Genomic DNA, 18051 nt, shown 5'->3' on the forward strand with positions numbered 1-18051 from the left:
ATCACACCACTCCCCCCATTCCCCTTCCCCTTACTTTCTTGTAGGGCAAGATAGATTTCTATACCCCTTTGCTTATTTCCCAGTTGCGTGTAAAAACAACTCTTTTTTTTGAGTATTTGTTTTTAGAACTTTGAATTCCAAATTCTTTTCCTTCCTCTCTTCTCCTCAGCCACCCTCCTTGAGAAGGCAGGCAATTCAACACAGGCTACACATGTATCATGATGCAGAACACTTCCATAATAGTCATGCAAACATTAGTATTTCTTAAAATTATATTTAATTCAGTCCAACAGACGTATATTAAGTAGCACTGAGCATACAAAGAAAAAAATAGATCCCGCCTCTTGAAAATTATACAAAAACCTTTGATATATAGTAAGTGTGTCTCCTCCTTATGGTTACCCTAACTTTATTTCACAATTGTACTGTTAATGAATTCTAGCCAACCCCCATGATAAAGTAGTAAAAACCTACGGTAACATCATTTGGGCAAATGTCCATTTTAAACATTGTTCCTATGAAACTAAATGACCTCATAGAATCATTTGACCTAACAATGTCTCATAAAGCCAATTAAAACAGGCCAAGTGTGCTTGTGAGAAACTAATACTAATATTTAAGCTTAGTTATTTTAACGAGTTCTCTTTTTGTGGGAAAAAAGCAAGATTAAGTGTACAGGATCATTGCTTCTGAAGTTCAGTTAATCTGTCCTCACATCATACTAGCAATGATAGATTGCAATTTGATGTAATTTTAATTATAGAGTGGTAAAATATGCCAATTTGTGACTATTAAAAATGCCTGTGGGAAGTTTCACTATGATAAACCCATAGCACTGCCGTCATTTGCAATGTGAGCTTATCTGAGCAATAGTAGTGGCACCTAAGAGAAGTAGAAAGATTTGGAAGTTATTTATTCCAATCTCATTTTTATAGGTAAGGAAACTATAACCTTAAAAAATTTCCCTTATTTTCTGATTGTGCAAACAGTTTCTGGGGTTGTAAACCCATGCACACTCAAATACGTAATGATAGCATATAAGTCTTTCCAGGTATTTTTGAAATTTGCCTGCTCATCATTTCTTTTAGAACAGTAGTATTCCGTTACATTCATATACCACAACTTGTTCAGCTGTTCCCCAATTGATGGGTATCCCCTCAATTTCCAATTCTTTGCCACCAAAAAAGAGCTGTTATAAATACTTTTGTACATGTGGGTCCTTTTCCCTTTGTTATGATCTCTTTGGGATACAGACTTAGCAGTGGTATTGCTCAGTCAAAGGGTATGCACAGTTTGATTGCCATGTGGGTGTAGTTCCAAACTGCTCTCCAGAATGGTGGGATCAGTTCACAACTCCACCAACAATGCATTGTTCCAATTTTCTCACATCTTCTCCAACATTTATCATTTTTCTTTTCTGTTATATTAGCCAACCTGATAGGTGTGAGGTGGTACTGATGGGGTGCTTGTGTGCCTGTGCTTGGACCCCAGTTCCAAAATCACATCACTTTCTAGCCTCAAAACACTATCCCTAGCAGTTTCTCTCTAGCAGAACAGGACAGCATGCTCTAGCAAAATGTTTATCTCTCTTCCTGATACAGTGGCCAGCTGTACCTATAGAATTTATTAGTTTGAACCAGCTGTGTACATGCTGAACTGGCTATGTAGTGGGTCATAGCAATATTTACTACTCACTGACCTATCATATGTATGCTAGACCTACATATATGTATACTCCCTTACATTTATCTTGTCTAACAAGACATTGATGGAAGCAGCCTGGGTATTTCCTAGTCAGCCCTGATTGTTAGTTGACTTAGTAACATTTCAGGGCTAAAATCACACCTTTCTGTAACCCCTCTTTGGGCAATTTCCAGTGAACTCTGGGTAAGATACCTACGCAGTAGATACAAAAAGTACATGTTCTTTTAAGAACTGACCACTCCTTAGCCACTTCTTAATCCTGCCCTGAATCACCTAATTAGCATATTTGGCACATGTTTTGCTAAAGTTTAACCTGTATAAACTTTACCTGTACCCCTGTAAGGTTGCAGGTTCCCTAAGAACTCTTGCCCGCCGAAAAGCATAATAAATCTTTGCCACCTTGACCTAAAAGAATGCTTGAGATTGTGAATTCATTTAAGATGGCCCTGACCCTCTCTAGTGCTCTGGTCCTTGAGGGATACCCTCCCCCCGCCAAACGACCCTGTCTGGGAGCTCCGGTCTTGGGATTCTTGGACTTCATCTCAACCTCAACAGTACCTCAGAGTTGTTTTAATTTGTATTTCTCTAATCAATAGTGGTTTAGGGCATTTCTTCATATGCCTATACATAGCTTTAATTTCTTTCTTTGAAAACTGCCTGTCCATATACTTTGACCATTTATCAATTGGGGAATGACTTGTGTTCTAAATTTGACTCAGTTCTCTATATATTTTAGAAATGAGGCCTTTATCAGAAACACTGGTATAAAAATTGTTTCCTAGCTTTCTGTTTTCCTTCTAATCTTGGCTGCATTGGTTTTGTTTGTGCAAAAACTTTTTAATTTAATGTAATAAAAATTATCCAGTTTTTATTCATAATATTCTCTAGCTCTTGTTTAGTCATAAATTCTTCCCTTCTCCATAGATCTGAAAGGTAAACTATTCCTTGCTTTCCTAATTTACTTATGGTATCACCCTTTATATCTAATCGTGTACCCATTTCGACCTTATCTTGGTATGAGATGTTGGTCTATGACTTGTTTCTGCCATACTATTTTCTAGTTTTCCCAGCAGTTTTTGTCAGATAGTGAGTTCTTATCCTAGAAGCTGGAGTCTTTGGGTTTATCAAACGGCAGATTACTGTAGTCATTGACCACTGTTTCTTGTGAACTAACCTATTCCACTGATCTACCGCTCTATTTCTTAGCTGGTACCAAATAGTTTTGATGATTGCTGCTTCATAATGTAATTTTAGATCTGGTATGGCTAGGCCATATTCCTTCGCATTTTTTGCGTTAATTTCCTTGATATTCTTGATCTTTTCTTCTTCCTGATGAATTTTGTATTATTTTTTTCTAGCTTTTTTAAAATAATTTTTTTGGTAGTTTGATTGGTGTGGCACTGAATAAGTAAATCAGTTTAGGTAGAATTGATATTTTTTATTATATTAGTTTGGCCTACCCATGACCAGTTGATATTTTTCCAGTTCTTTAGATCTGACTTTATTTTTGTTAAAAGCATTTTGTAATTGTGTTCATGTAGTTCCTGGTTTTGTCTTGGCAGGTAGACCCTCCAATATTTTATATTGTATACAGTTATTTTAAATGAATTTCTCTTTCTGTCTCTTACTTCTGGGCTTTGTTGGTAATATATATGAATGCTGATGATTTATATGGGTTTATTTTATATCCTGCAACTTTGCTAAAGTTGTTAATTGTGTCAAGTAGTTTTCTGGTTGATTCTCTTGGACTCCCTAAGTATATCATCATATCATCTGCAAAGAGTGTTTTGTTTCCTCCTTGCCTATTTTAATTCCTTTTTCTTTTTACTAAAGCTAACATTTCTGGCATGATATCGAATAATAGTGGTGACAATGGGCATCTTTTTCACCCCTGATCTTATTGGGAATGCTTCTAGTTTGTACCCATTACATATAATGCTTGCTGGTGATTTTAGTTAGATATTGCTTGTCATTTTAAAGAAAACTCATTTATTGCTATGCTCTCAAGTGTTTGTTTTTAATAGGAACGGGTGCTGTATTTTGTCAAAAGGTTTTTCTGCATCCATTAAGATAATCATATGATTTCTGTTAGTTTTGTTATTGATATGGGCAATTATGCTGATAGTTTTCCTAATATTGAACTAGACCTGCATTTCTGGTATAAATCCCACCTGGTCAGGGCAGCTAGGTGGCGCAATGAGTAGAGCACTAGCCCTGGAGTCAGGAGAACCTGAGTTCAAATTCGGATTTAGACACTTGACACACTTACTAACTGTGTGACCTTGGGCAAGTCACTTAACCCCAATTGCCCTGCCTTCCCCCATCAAAAAAAAATGGAAAAAATATATAAATCCCACCTGGTCATAGGGTATTATCCTCATGATAAATTGCTGTAATCTCTTTGATAATATTTTATTTTTTGCATCAGTATTAATTAGGGAAATTGATCTATAATTTTCTTTCTCTGTTTTGGCTCTTCCTGGTTTAGGTAGCAGTACCATATTTGTGTCATAAAAAGAATTTGGTAGGAATCCTTCTTTCCTTGTTTTTTCAAATAGTTTATAAAGTATTGGAATTAATTGTTCTTTAAATGTTTGATAGAATTCATCTGGCCCTGGAGATTTTTTCTTAGGGAGTTCACTGATGGCTTGTTCAATTCTTTTTTTTAAAATGAGGTTAAGTATTTTATTTCCTCTTATGTTACTCTGGGCAATTTATATTTTTGTAAATATTCATCCATTTTACTTAGATTGTCAGATTTATGGGCACACAGTTGGGCAAAATAGCTCCTAATTATTGCTTTAATTTCCTCTTCATTGGTGGTGAAGATAAATAGATCATTGAAATAGTCATTGAAAGCCACAAGTAATTTTAAAACCTCAGTTATGCCAAGAATTTCAGGTCCCCATCCCAACCCAACCAAAATTGCTAAATTTATCAGAAGAAATTTTTAGTGTTTCATTATCCTTTATTGTCCTTACTCATGTGTAATGTGTATGATATTGGGTCAAAAGACAGATAGTCTAAAGGAGAAATGGGTGAAGGGGCTGAATTGGATAACTCACAGATTGAATTAACTCCTAGGTAACCTCAGAGAAGTCTCTACTTCAGCTATAAAGTGAAGGAGTTTGGCTGATGGTCTTTCAGATTGTTTCCAGTTCTAGTTGTCTGATTCTATAAACTTCTCAGTAAAGAACTTAACTATCAATACTCTCAGGGCTTGGAGAGAAGATTTAATAGCATATAAGGGAATGCATCCTGGTACTAGGTGACAGTAAAAAACTGTGTCAACAGACATTTTTGACATGCTTACTATGTGGTAGGCACCCTGTGCTAAATGGTGAAAATATAAATACAAGCAGAAAGACAGCCCCTGTAAGAAGCTTTACATTCTAGTAGGGAATGAAAACTGTAGAAGGAAGCTGAATGGGGGAAAGTGTGAATGGACTTCTATTTTGGATATGATGAGTTAGAGATATCTCTGGGATATCCAGTCACTTGAAATATCCAGTGGGCAGTTGGTGATGAGGGGCTTGAGCACTGGAGAAAGACTAGGGCTGTACATACATACGTATATGTGTATGTAGTAATAATAATGATAATAGCTAACATATGGTACTTATTATGTGCCAGACATTATGCTAAGTGCTTTACAGTAATCTCATTTGATCCTCACAACAACGCTGTGAAGTAGGAACTTTTATTGTCCCTATTTCAAAGTTGATGAAACTGAGGCAGACAGAAGTTTAAGTGACTTGCCCAGGGTTACATGGCTAGTATGTATTTGAGGTGGGGTTTGAACTTAAGTCTTCTGAATTCCAAGCTCAGCGCTATACACTGTACTATGTATGACTAGATATATTGATCAGGGAATCATCTGCATAGAGATGATAACTAAACCAGTGGAAGCTAAGATAACCAGATGAGAGAATAGAGAAATGGAAGAGGGTCTAAAATATAGACCATTGGGAGATACCTACAGTGAGTGGGTGTGACATGGATGCCAATTCAACAGAAGAAATTAAGAAAGAGCAAGGTAGGAGAACCTGGAGAGAGTAGGATCATGAAAACTCAGAAGCAAAAGGGTAGTTATCAGTGTAAAATGCTAATGAGAAGTTGAGAAGGGTGAGGATTATGAAGAGAAGACCATGGTAATGTTGGTTGGATTTTAATGAACACTGGCCTTAGGGTTTAGTGTAGAAAATTTTGAATTATTTTTGTTATGTAATTTATCATGTTTCTTTGCTTTCCAGATACTGTTTTGTGTTTGCTTTGGGATATCTTACAGTGTGCCAAATTACCAGAGTCTATATCTTCGATTATGGACAATATTCTGCTGATTTTTCAGGGTAAGAATAAAATTTTCATCTTAGATTATATAATATCTGATTACATAAATTATTTTGAGAGTTAAAGAGTTATATTCTGAACCACATTTAGTTTTATTTGTTATTTTACCATTTCTATTTGTTTTTTGAGTAGTACAATTTAGTCATGAAATACATTTAAATATTCATTTTACTGTAAAACATTAATAAATTGAATTACATTAGGAAAAATTCAAAACATAATTTTTAATTCTTTCTGTACTTACCTGATTTTGTCTCATACTTTGTTATTTCCCTTAGAGCATTTTTAAGTTCAGCCTGTCTTGGGAGAGAGATATAAAAGATGAAAAATGGCATAGGCCTTATTCTCAAGGAACTTAAGGTCTAAACACAAATAAATATGATAAAAGATAGGATGTGATAAGAGGTACAAAGTGCTATTAGAAAATTTGAAGACAAAGATCCATAGCCATTTGGAAGCTTCTTCGCTCTTAACTTCTCAGTAGCATTTTACACTGCTTGCTACCCTTTTGTCTCAGGGTTTTCATGACTTTGCTCTCTCCTGGTTCTTCTACTTGGTTTTTCTTAGTCTCCTTTGTTGAATTGTCATCCATGTCACTCCTACTAACTTGAAGGAAAAGAAGGATGAAATATTGTAGGGGTAGAATTGACAGAACTTGATAGCTAATTGAATATGGGAAGTAAAGAAGAAAGATGAGTCAAAGATAGTTTTGAAGTTTCAAACATGGGTGATGGGTAGCATCAACAGAAATAAGGAAATTAGGTGGAGGGGAGAGGTTTATAAGGAAAAGATGACAAATTCAGTTTTTTATGTATTGAGTTCGAGTTGTCAGGATATTGTAAGTGCTTTCCTCAAAACAGGCTTTAATGTGTTAGATAAATATGAATTTAATCCAAGTGGAAGTATCTGCCAAGTAGTTGGAGATGCAGGAATGAAAGTTCAGGGGAAAGATTGTGGGTGTATATGTAGGTTTGGGAGTCATCTGCCTAGAGGTGACAAAGCCATAAGAATGGATAACCAATCAAGAGTGTAGAGAAAAAAAGAAAAGGGTCGTGGACAGATTATTTGAGAATACTTAGAGGATGGGAGGAGGCTGATAAACCAAGGAAGGAGACTGAGAAGGAAGGAGAGCCAAGAGAATAGTGTCATTGAGAAGCAACAAAGAGGGATGATAATTTGACAGAATGACAGGAACAAAGAGACATTTTTGATAATGTATCCCTGAGGATATTTTTAGAGAACAAGACATTGTCAAGGCAGAGCCAGAATGGCAGAGTAAGGCAGGAACTTGCCTGAGCTCTCCCAAATTCCCCTCAAACAACTTTAAAATAATGCCTCAAAACAAATTCTTGACCAGCAGAACCAACAAAAGGATGAGGTGAGACAATTTTCCAGCCCAAGACAATCTAGAAAGTTGACAGGAAAGGTCTGTCTCACTCTGGTGAAAATGGAGCACAGTCCAGCTCAGGTGACCCAGGCAAGCCAGCAGTAGGCCACACCCCAGCAAGGCAGCAGCAAGGGCCCACACTCCAGCCTGAGCTAGGAGGGAGGCCCTGAGCCTCTGTATGAGCTAACATCAAGGCCCCATGTAGTGAGGCACTATGCTTGGCTCAAGCCAGCAGCAGGCTCCTCCCCAGCAAGCCAGTGCAGGCCCTGGGAGCTGCTGAATCAGCAGCCATGACTTCTGGAGTTTTCAGCCCACAGCTGGTAAGGGGGCTGGACAACTAGTCAGAATCCTATTATAGAGGACACTTTGCTGGCACTGAGTATTGCTGTGTTGCATTGCGCAACGGGGATCTGAGTCACAGTCCCAACATGAGGAGGAGCACTAGCACACTAGAGTGTGCAGTCACAGGGGAGAAGGGATCCTGATTGCAGATCCAGGTTGGAAAAGAGTGCTTGCAGTCACTCATAGACCAGAACACAGGCCAAGAGAGCAGTGACCACACCTCTCTTTAGACCATACCATTGTGAAAGAACTGAAAACTTAGCGTTGAAAACAGCAACATGAAAAGCCTGTTGTTGTTGTTGTTGTTGTGATAGTGCGCCCCCCAGCAGGATCAGAGCCCAACTTTAACATAAAAGTAAAAGTCAAGAAATAGGCTGGAAAAATGAGCAAACAACAACAAAAAAGAACCTGACCATAGAAAGTTACTGTGGTGACAGGGAATATCAACACAAATTCAGAAGAGGACAACAGTGTCGAAACAGCTGTATATAAAGCCTCAAAGAAAAATGTGAATTGGTGTCAGACCCAAAAAGAACTCCTGGAAGAGCTCAAAAATGCTTTTAAAAATCAAATAAGAGAGGTAGAAAAAAATTGGGGAGAAATGAGAGTGATGTAAAGAGTGATGAAAAAAGGAGCCAACAGCTTGGTATAAAGGAAACACAAAAAATGGAAAAAGTTGAATAAATATTCACTGAAGAAAACAACTCCTCGAAAAGGAGAATTGGCCAAATGGAAAAGGAGGAACAAAAGCTCAATGAAGAAAATAATTCCTTAAAAATTAGATTCAGGCAATTGGAAGTTAATGACTCCACAAGGCATCAAGAAACAATAAAAACAACATCAAAAGAATGAAAAAATAGACGAAAATGTGAAATAATCTTATTGGAAAAATAACTGATGTGGAAAATAGGTCTAGGAGAGATAACTAAAGAATTATTGGACTATCTAAAAGATGCAATGAAAAAAAGAGCTTAGATAGCCTATTTCAAGAAATTATGAAGAAAAACTGCCTTGGTATCCTAGAACCGGAGGGGAAAATAGAAATTAAAATAATCCACTGACCACCTCCTGAAAGACATCTTCAAATGAAAGTTTATAATAAGAATATTGTAGCCAAATTCTACAACTCCCAGATCAAGGAGAAAAACCTGAAAGCAACCAGAAAGAAACACTTCAAACATAGAGTAGCCACAGTCAGAATTATGCAGGCTTTAGCAACTTTTACATTAAAGGATTGGGGTGATTTTTAATCCCCTCTGCTATCTGCTTCTGTTTTGTGGGTGAGTTCATCTCATTCACATTCACAGTTATGATTACTAACTGTGTATTTCCTTGCATCTTATTTTTCCCCTGTTTATTTATGCTTCTCTCTCTTTCACCCTGTCCTTCCTCACCAGTGTTTTACTTCTGACCACCACATCCCTTAATCTTCTCTCCCTTCTCTCAGTTCCCCCTCCTTTTCTTGTCCTCTTTACCTCCTACTTCCTAAAGGGCAAGATAGATTTCTATACCTGAGTGTGTGTTAATCCCTCTTTGAGCCATTTCTGATGACAGTAACGTTCAAGTGATGCTCACCCCCTCCTTTTTTTCCATCTGCTTTAATAGATCTTTCACACCTCTTCATGTGAGATAATTTACTGCATTCTATCTCTCCCTTTTCCCTTCCCTTTTCTCTGTGCAATAATCTTTCTCACCCCTTAATTTTTTTATATCATCACATCAAAGTCAACTTATACCCACAGCCTGTCTATGTATACTCATTCTAACTGTCCTAATAGTGATAAAGTTCTTAAGAGTTACAAGTGTCATCTTCCCATATAGAGATGTAAACTGTTTAATTTACTGAATAACTTATATTTTCTCTTTCCTGCTTACCTTTTTGTGCTTCTCTTGTATCTTATATTTGAAAATTGAATTTTCTCTTTGGCTCTGATCTTTTTGTCGGGAGTGTTTGAAAATCCTCTATTTCACTGAATGTCTGTTTTTTCCCCTGAAGGATTATACTCAGTTTTGCTGGGTAGGTGATTTTTGGTTATAATCCTCGCTCTTTTGCATTCTGGAATATCATATTCCAATCCCCCTGATCCTTTAATGCAGAAGCTACTAAATCTTGTGTAATCCTGATTCTGGCTTTTTGATATTTGAATACTTTCTTTCTGGGTGCTTGCAGTATTTTCTCCATGACCTAAGAGTTCTGTAATTTGGCTATAATATTCCTGTAAGCTTTCATTTGGGGATCTCTTTCAGGAGGTGGTCAGTGGATTATTTTGATTTCTGTTTTATCTTTTGGTTCTAAAATATCAGGGCAGTTTTCCTTGATAATTTCTTGAAAGATGCTGTCCAGGCTTTTTTCATCATGGCTTTCAAGTAGTCCTATAATTCTTAAATTATCTCTCTTTGCTCTATTTTCTAGATCAGTTGGGGTTTTGTCCCAGTGAGATATTTCACATTTTCTTCTATCTTTTCATTCTTTTGATTTTAAATTGATACTTTTTTTTGGAGAGGAGAAGAGAAGACAATTGGGGTTAAGTGACTTGCCCAAGGTCACACAGCTAGTAAGTGTGTCAGATGTCTGAGGCTGCATTTGAACTCAGGTCCTCCTGACTCCAGGGCCAGTGCTCTACTTACAGCACCACTTAGCTGCCCCTTAAATTGATTGTTGATGTCTGATGGAGTCATTAGCTTTCACTTGTCCATTTCTGTGTTTAAGGAATTATTTTCTTCAGTTAGCTTTTGTACCTCCTTTTCCATTTGACCAATTCAGTGAATTTTTTACATCTTTTTCCATTTTTTGTGCTTCTTTTACCAAACTGTTGACTTTTTTTCCTGATTTTCTTGTATAACTCTCATTTCTTTTCTGTTTTTTTCTTACCTGTCTATTTAATTTTAAAAATCATTTTTTGAGCTCTTCAAGAAGTTCTTTTTGGGCCTGAGACCAATTCATATTTCTCTTTGAGGGTTTGCATGTAGGCATTTTGATGTCATCCTCTTCTGTTTTGATCTTCCTTATTGCTATACTAGCTTTCTACGGTCAGGGTTTTTGTTTTATTATGTTTTGTTTTGTTTTTTGCTCATTTTCCAACCTACTTAGTAACTAGTAAAATTGAACTCTGCTCCTGGGGGCATTGTCCTAAGCTTCTTGCTCAGGGTCCCTGCACCTGGCCTGCTCTCTTGGGGTCTCTGCACCTCATCACTTGCCTGCTGCACCAGGACCTCCAGGGTTGGCAACTTGCCTGCTGTGTTGTGGTCTCTGGGCCTGGCCACTTGCCTGCTGTCCTGGCAACTGGAGGCCTTACAGCTTGCCCTCTGTGTCACAGATGCTCTGGGGCCAGTGGGCCTCAGTTGCTGATCTGTGCTGGGACTTGGGTCCTCCTGCTGGCAGGTGGGCTGTGTCCCCTTTTAGCCTGAGTGAGACAGACATTTCCTGAAGTCTTTCTAAGATATTTTGGGCTGGAAAATTGTTTTACCACATCCTTTTGTGGGTTCTGCTGCTCCAATATTTGTTTTGAGGCATGGTTTAAAGTCGTTTGGAGGGGAATTTGGGAAAGCTCAAACAAGTTCCTACCTTTTCTCCCCCATCTTGGTTCTGCCTCTTGGAGCAGAGTATTCTTATAGGCTTATGAAATTCTTGATTTTGTCCAAGATTCTATGTTGTTCTTTTTATCATTTGTACATTTCCTTTTAAAATTTGCAAATAGAGAGCTCCCGCTACAGGGATCGTAGTTAACTTTAGATAATTTTTCCCTTTTGTTACTGATCAGAATCATTTGTGGATACACTGCTAATTGAGGCTCTCGTTCTTCTTGAGTCTTCTCTTTTTGGGACCCAAGTCTCTAAGATCATAGCTATTAATTCTTTGACTTACAGTCTATGTCTGACTGCTCTTCCATTTCTGTTAAGGTCTCTAAGCATGGAGTATGTGGTCAAATCAGGGTTCTTATATTTGCCTAAACTTCCCAACCAGTCAGAAATTAAGTACAATGTAGCAAATCCTTCCATTGCTTTATTTGTATTCTCAAAGTTGAATTTGCCATTAAGTCGAGGATCTCACACATTGGCTGTTCAAAAACCCATCTTAGCTATTACTAGTTTTGGTTCCCAAGTTTGAATAAATAGACCCATTCTTTTAATTTCTATATAATATGTGTCAATTTCCTGAAAAGAAAAAACATTTATATATTTATCTCCCAGGCCTAGTCCTTTTTGGTCTTAAATTTTTTGTGCTTGTGTATATGCATATTAGTCAATCAAAAAGCACTTATTAAATGCCTATTACCTCCTAGAGTCTAGGTGTTGTGATAGGTACCTAGGTTAAAGAGTACACAGGTAAACATAAAACCAGCCCTCCCCTCAAGGAGTTTACATTCTGTCTGATAAATTTGTGTTCTGTCAAACTATATTAAATAATGTTGATGGAGAAAGCTCCAATGTGTCAGGAATTTATGAGAATGTTGTTACCAACTTATAGCATTAAGAGGGTGTATTTCTCTTTAAGGCCAGTCAGGCTTTAAGGCCCACTGAAAACCTGGACAAGTAAGATAGCAGGGGGGTTGGTTGCTAGATCTACTATAAGCATAGGCCTCCCTCACCTGCAAGACAGATGATTTAAGGGAAGTTTTTCTTATAGCTGAAGGTTTCATTGGTGGATACTCTATGGGCAGCAGAGATCCCCTTTCTGCTTCGAGAGTTTATGAGGAAGGGGGGAAAGAGAAAGCGGGGGGGGGGGGGGAGAAAGATACATATATATACATATGTATTTAAGCTATTAAAGCTTAAAACTTTTGGAACATTATACATATGTCTATACACACGTATGCATGCATGTATACATATGTGTATATATTTATACACTCAGGTGTGTAAGGGAAGGTATTGACTGAGTATATCAGTTGTCATCTGGAATGACATTACACAGGAATTGGGTTTGGATACATAACTCCCTTTGGGGCTGACATAAAATTAGAGAACTAATTCAGAACGCTGGGAAGGCATCGAAGGTGGGATCAGAGCATTGGTCTCAGTCTGCTCCCTTCTCACTTGATGGGAAGAAACCTTATGAACTTAGGAGGTCTGGAGAACTTTCCATCTTCCCATCCGCATCCCAGCATAGTTCCTGAATCGGCTTGCTACAGTACCTAAAAAGAGAGCCAAGGACAGACCAGACACAGATAGCAGAAAAACAACACCGTACCTGAGAGGACTCCAGCAAAAGGACTAGTATCTTTGAGTTACCCCTTTGCTACACTTGAGTTCACTTTCTCTTTTACTCCATGTACTTGTAGGGTGAGTGTATCGCAGACTTTGGGGGGTGGTGTTTTATACCAACTTTGTACCAAAGGAGTAATAAATACTCCTTTATAAAAGGTAATTAAGGCTGGCTGATTAGCTGATAGTAACTAATAATATTGGGGGCAATAGAATGGAGACTCTAGCTGATAGCATTGGAAAAGATACCCTCTGTCCCTTGAGGTTGTACTTTCTAGAACCCTGAAGAGAAGTCTATAGCTTACTGCTTTCCAGGCCCATTGAACCACGGAGAATAGGAGATGGGTAAGGCCCCTTTAGGTTGCATAGTTGGGCTTACATTTGTCAGTGTGAAGATTCATTTATCAGTGAAGATTAATTCACATGACATTTGTCATTGTGAAGATTAGTTGGGCTAAGAACCTCTAGAATTTAAAGGAGATACATACATAAACATATACATAATACATAAATGTATGCACACACATTCTCTCTCTTTCCACTTACAAGGCTCTTCTTATGGAAACTAGCTGGTTTCTTAGAGGGGTAATATTTCAATGAGTGTCAAATGTAGACAATATCTCCTTTTCTTGAACTTCCGCTTAAAGCAAGGGTGTTTTATCTTCCTTCAGATTCAAATCTCTTCCCATGGCAGCATTAATCAGACAAAGAGAAACATACATAAACATCTGTATATGGGGTAGGGCATAAAATCAAGGTTAGCAAGCATTCTGGATAGGACAAATTTCAGGACTTCTGTTGTCACCTATGAGGCAAAATCAATTTCTTCTAAGTTAAGCCCAAGAGAGAAGAAATTGCCCACTTTCTTAATGGAGATATGAGCTTTGAGATACTAATCACCCTTTAACTGTCATGTGAGGAGAAATGCAAGGTTCTTTCCTGCTGGTCTACAGTAACACCATGCATACCCCATTAATTCCTGTCTAGGAAGGAGAAGGAAGGTCACTCAACTTCCAGTTCCCACTGTTTGCAACCAGAGGAAGGGGCAGAGGAATTGGTACTCATAGATATAAGTTATCTGTTCAACTTTGTCCATGCTTGCTATGTGGTGGGGAACAAAAATGGCTGCTCATTATGGCTTCTGACTTCTTTCTCCCAGAAGCTTTTCAAACAGTCTCAGAAGCCAAGTTCCAAAGATAACACCAACTGGTTAGCTGTGGGATAATGTCTGCTTGGGTCCCTTGTCTTCACAGAAGCACTATGAGGCATAGAGCCTGTAAGGTTACATATGTGTTGGATTCTGGACTAGAGTGCCTATTCTCTCACTTTTTTAGTGACTGAGTAAAAGCATTTCCTTTAGGTTATTACTGGAAGTAAGGTAATCAGAGATGCTAATTGCTGTACAATCTAAGTTTATTCATGCACAAGTTTTATATGATAATATCAGCTTTGGGGCTTAACTTAGTAGTCTCCACATGGCAGTTTGATCTTTGCAATTGGTATTAAAATTTTTCTTTCCATTTTAATGTTCATTTTCTGAAAATGTTTCACTGTATTGTATAGTGGAAATAAATCTTACTACCCTCTCTTTTTTTGTAATCAATAAATCCTATATTTCTTCACTTTTCAGATTACTGTAGTGTAGTGGGAAGAGCACAGGATTTGAAGTCAGAAACTCTGGGTTCAAATGTTGACTGAGATCCTTGCTCTCTTTGTGACCTTGAGTAAGTCGCTCAAGCTCCATGGGCTTGGTTTTATTATCTGTGAAATGAGGGAGTTGGACTAGGTGAACTCCCTTCCCATTCCAAAAATACAATCCCATGATTGATAACTTAGTTCCTCTTAGTTGAAACTGCGAAATGTTGAACAATTTGTCCTTTTCCAACCCATTATATTCTATTAGTTATAACATTTTGGGAACATTTTATGTTACATACAAATTACAATATTCAGAGAATCTTGAGATGTTTTCTCTTTGTAGAGGAAGCATCTGTTCCTCTTTTCAGATGTGGATAGAGAAAATGTAGCTATATCGAATGTACCTGACTCAAGGAGACCAGAATGTAGTATGTATAGTCTAGACTTACTCTTTCAACCTTAGCTGCCACGGGCAAATCGGATCACCAGAGCTCAAATAGTATGTCTCCCTTTAGGGTCCAAGAGGATAGTTCTGAAGGGTTGAGGGCATCTCTCTAATGCATTATAGCTCACAAGCCCCCATAGGTGTGCTTCCTACATCATCTGTTAATATCAATTAATCAGCTTGAGTTAGCTAGCTTTTAGAAAAGAATATATACTGAGGTGGGATACTAAAAAGAGTTGGTATAAAACATCCTTCTCTGCACCATCACCCTACTCTCCTAGAAGAAAAAAAAAAGATTGTGACAAATTCTCCAGCAAATAACATACAGAGTGTGGGGGAAAATGGGCCCAAGCTTAGAAAGCACATGTGACCAAGGGGTAATTCACAGCTCCTGGTTGCTAGAAGTCATTTTTCTCCTTGGATATGTTGGAGCTTTCTCCTGGTTTCCTTCTAGTATGCTTTGAAGCTGCCTTTCCTCAGTGTATCCATTCTGTTCTCACCTCCCAGTAGAAGATACTGCTATCAGCTACTTGGGGATGATGCTAAGGTGCTGACAGGAAATCCAAAATCTGCCAGGCTCTTTAAAGCTCACAAGGTCCTCCTCAAACCAAGGTGTGGGTTCTTCTCTTTCACCCCTCAGTAGTTTTTCTCATAGTCTTCATTGGAAGATGTACAACATTTAAGGGGTCTGAAGCTTGAATCCTTGGCTTTGAACTATCTGTTATTTTATAGATGACGCTCAGATCATGACCAGATTTTCTCATCCACTCCAAACAGGCTTGCTGTGCAATGTCACTCAGGTTTATCAAATGGCTTTCAAGGTCATATAAATGGTTCCAGGGTTTTTTTGTTTGCTTTTTGCAGTCACCTTAAAATCAATGATTGATTAAGATGAGAAGTATTCTCACCTGGTTAAAGTTATCATAATAGCATTTTGAATTTTACTTAAAGGGCAGAGTGGCATTGTTTTATTTATTCAGTCAGTACCCACACATGAAACTGCATCATAGATTTAATGCTAGAAGGAACCTTGGAAGTCGCCAAAGTCTGTTCTCTTATTTTACAAATGAGGAAACTGAAGCTTCAAAGGTTGAATAAGTTGCCCAAGATCACTGAGGTAATAAGTGACAAAAACAGTTTTTAACTTAGATCTTCTGACTCCAAATTCAGTGTGCTTTCCATTATAGCAAGAAGGTGAGACGCTATTCAATTTCCTTATGGCTTTTCTTAAAGCCATAAGCAACCCTCCTTGGAAGCCTTCTGTCCTGGAAATGGACTGATTTTATAACTCAAATAAGGTTTTTCTTGTCTCAGACCTTTTTAGAAGTGGCAGCAGTGATGAAGTTTGAAGGTATTTCTACATTCAAAGTAAGCAGGGGGCTAAGGGATCCACGAAGTTATTATATAAACAAGTATATGATGTCAGTAGTAAAATGTCAGTCAATCAGAAAGCACATATTAAGCATCAATTATGTGACAAATACTGTACTGTGGGTGTCCACTGTGGATTCAGAGACAAAAATGAAATAATATCTCCTCTCTAGGAAGTTAGATTCTTTTGGGGGAGAAAACATGTACACATATAAATCACTCAAGTGGATCTGGGTTCTCATCAATTTGGATGCTCCTTCCAACAGTGCAGATCACAATTACATGTAAATACAGGGTGTCCCTAAAACCTTAGTCCTGCTTTAAGCTTTAAGAGCTTTAAACTATTTAGCACATTTCTCTCTCCTACTGCATGTCACAGGGAACAAGAGACAAACCATGATCAAGAGGTCCAAGTGCATGTGTCCTTCCTCGTGAAGCCAAAGTGCTCCATGGGAAGTGTTCCAACTCGGCTCTCCACTGTTGCTAGTCATGTTATTAGGAGCTTGTTAAGCCTCATGTTTCATTTGCAATGGTGAAGATAGTTTTTAAGCATAAGACTGAAGATTGTTATAGACTTGGGTAAGCAGTAGCAGGTCTTCCCCATTTTCCATCTCTAAGGAGGTCTGTGGTCTTCAGCCAGTGGAGAGGGGGTGGGGGTGGGAAAGGAGTAGAAAAAGGGAGCTAGGTGAGCTCATGTGTGTGCTCTTCCTGCTTATGGAAAGGTTTTCCATCTTTAATCAGAGTAAATTATTTAACTTGAAAAGGCTACAAACCAAAACTAAAGTAAAGGGAGAGTTGGTGCATGATTTTTTTTTGTTCAAAGATGATTGTGCATTCAATGCAGCCTCTGAAGCTAAGATGCAGCAGAGTATGGATCAATTCTCTGCTGCTTTTGCTAATTTTGGCCTAACAGTTAACACCATGAAAACACAGTTTCTCTACCAGTCAGGACCCTGCTATCCATACTTGGAACCATACAGCAAATGGAGAAGTTTTGAATACTGTGGATAAGTTCGCTTACCTTGGCAATATACTTTCCATGGATGTACACATTGCCAGAGCTAGCTCAGTGTTTGGGAAGCTAATTAGGAAAGTGTGGGGGAGAAGAGGTATTAGACTAACTGCCAAACAACACAGCTGTTGTACTGACCTCATTGTTGTATGCCTGTGAAATCTGGACAGTATACCAGTGCCATGCCAGGAAACTGAGTCACTTCCATTTGAATTGTCTTAGGAAAATTCTGAAGATCACCTGGCAGGATAAGGTACTGATAAGGTACCAGACACTGTGGTCCTTTCTCAATCTAAACTGCCAAGCATTCATACTCTACTGTAGAAGAGCATAACTCTGATGAGCTGGCTATGTTGTTCTAATGCCAAATGCCAAATGTTCCAATGCCTAAAAGACTATTTTATGGAGAACTCACACAAGAAAGATGCTCACATGGTGGTCAGAAGAAGCAATACAAGGACACTTTGAAGGCCTTTCCGAAGAACTTTGGAATTGATTGTGTGACATGGGAGATATCAGCATCCCTTCATCGAAGGAGGTGCTGTGCTCTGCGAGCAAAGCAGAATTGCAGTAGCTCAAAAGAAACATAAGCTGTGC

At 38.1% G+C, this 18051-nt stretch overlaps 1 protein-coding gene across 1 annotated transcript in view; it reads left to right on the top strand.

Annotated features, from left to right (window-relative positions):
- The window catches only part of MBOAT2 (membrane bound O-acyltransferase domain containing 2), a 185909-nt gene that overhangs the window by 108278 nt on the left and 59580 nt on the right, over positions 1-18051 (top strand). Inside the window, exon 4 of the mRNA XM_036753079.1 lies at positions 5958-6053. Coding sequence (XP_036608974.1) covers positions 5958-6053 — 96 coding nt within the window. The remainder of the gene's footprint in view (positions 1-5957; positions 6054-18051) is intronic.

Source organism: Trichosurus vulpecula, chromosome 3 (assembly GCF_011100635.1).
Source record: "Trichosurus vulpecula isolate mTriVul1 chromosome 3, mTriVul1.pri, whole genome shotgun sequence".
Classification (NCBI taxonomy): Eukaryota; Metazoa; Chordata; class Mammalia; order Diprotodontia; family Phalangeridae; genus Trichosurus; species Trichosurus vulpecula.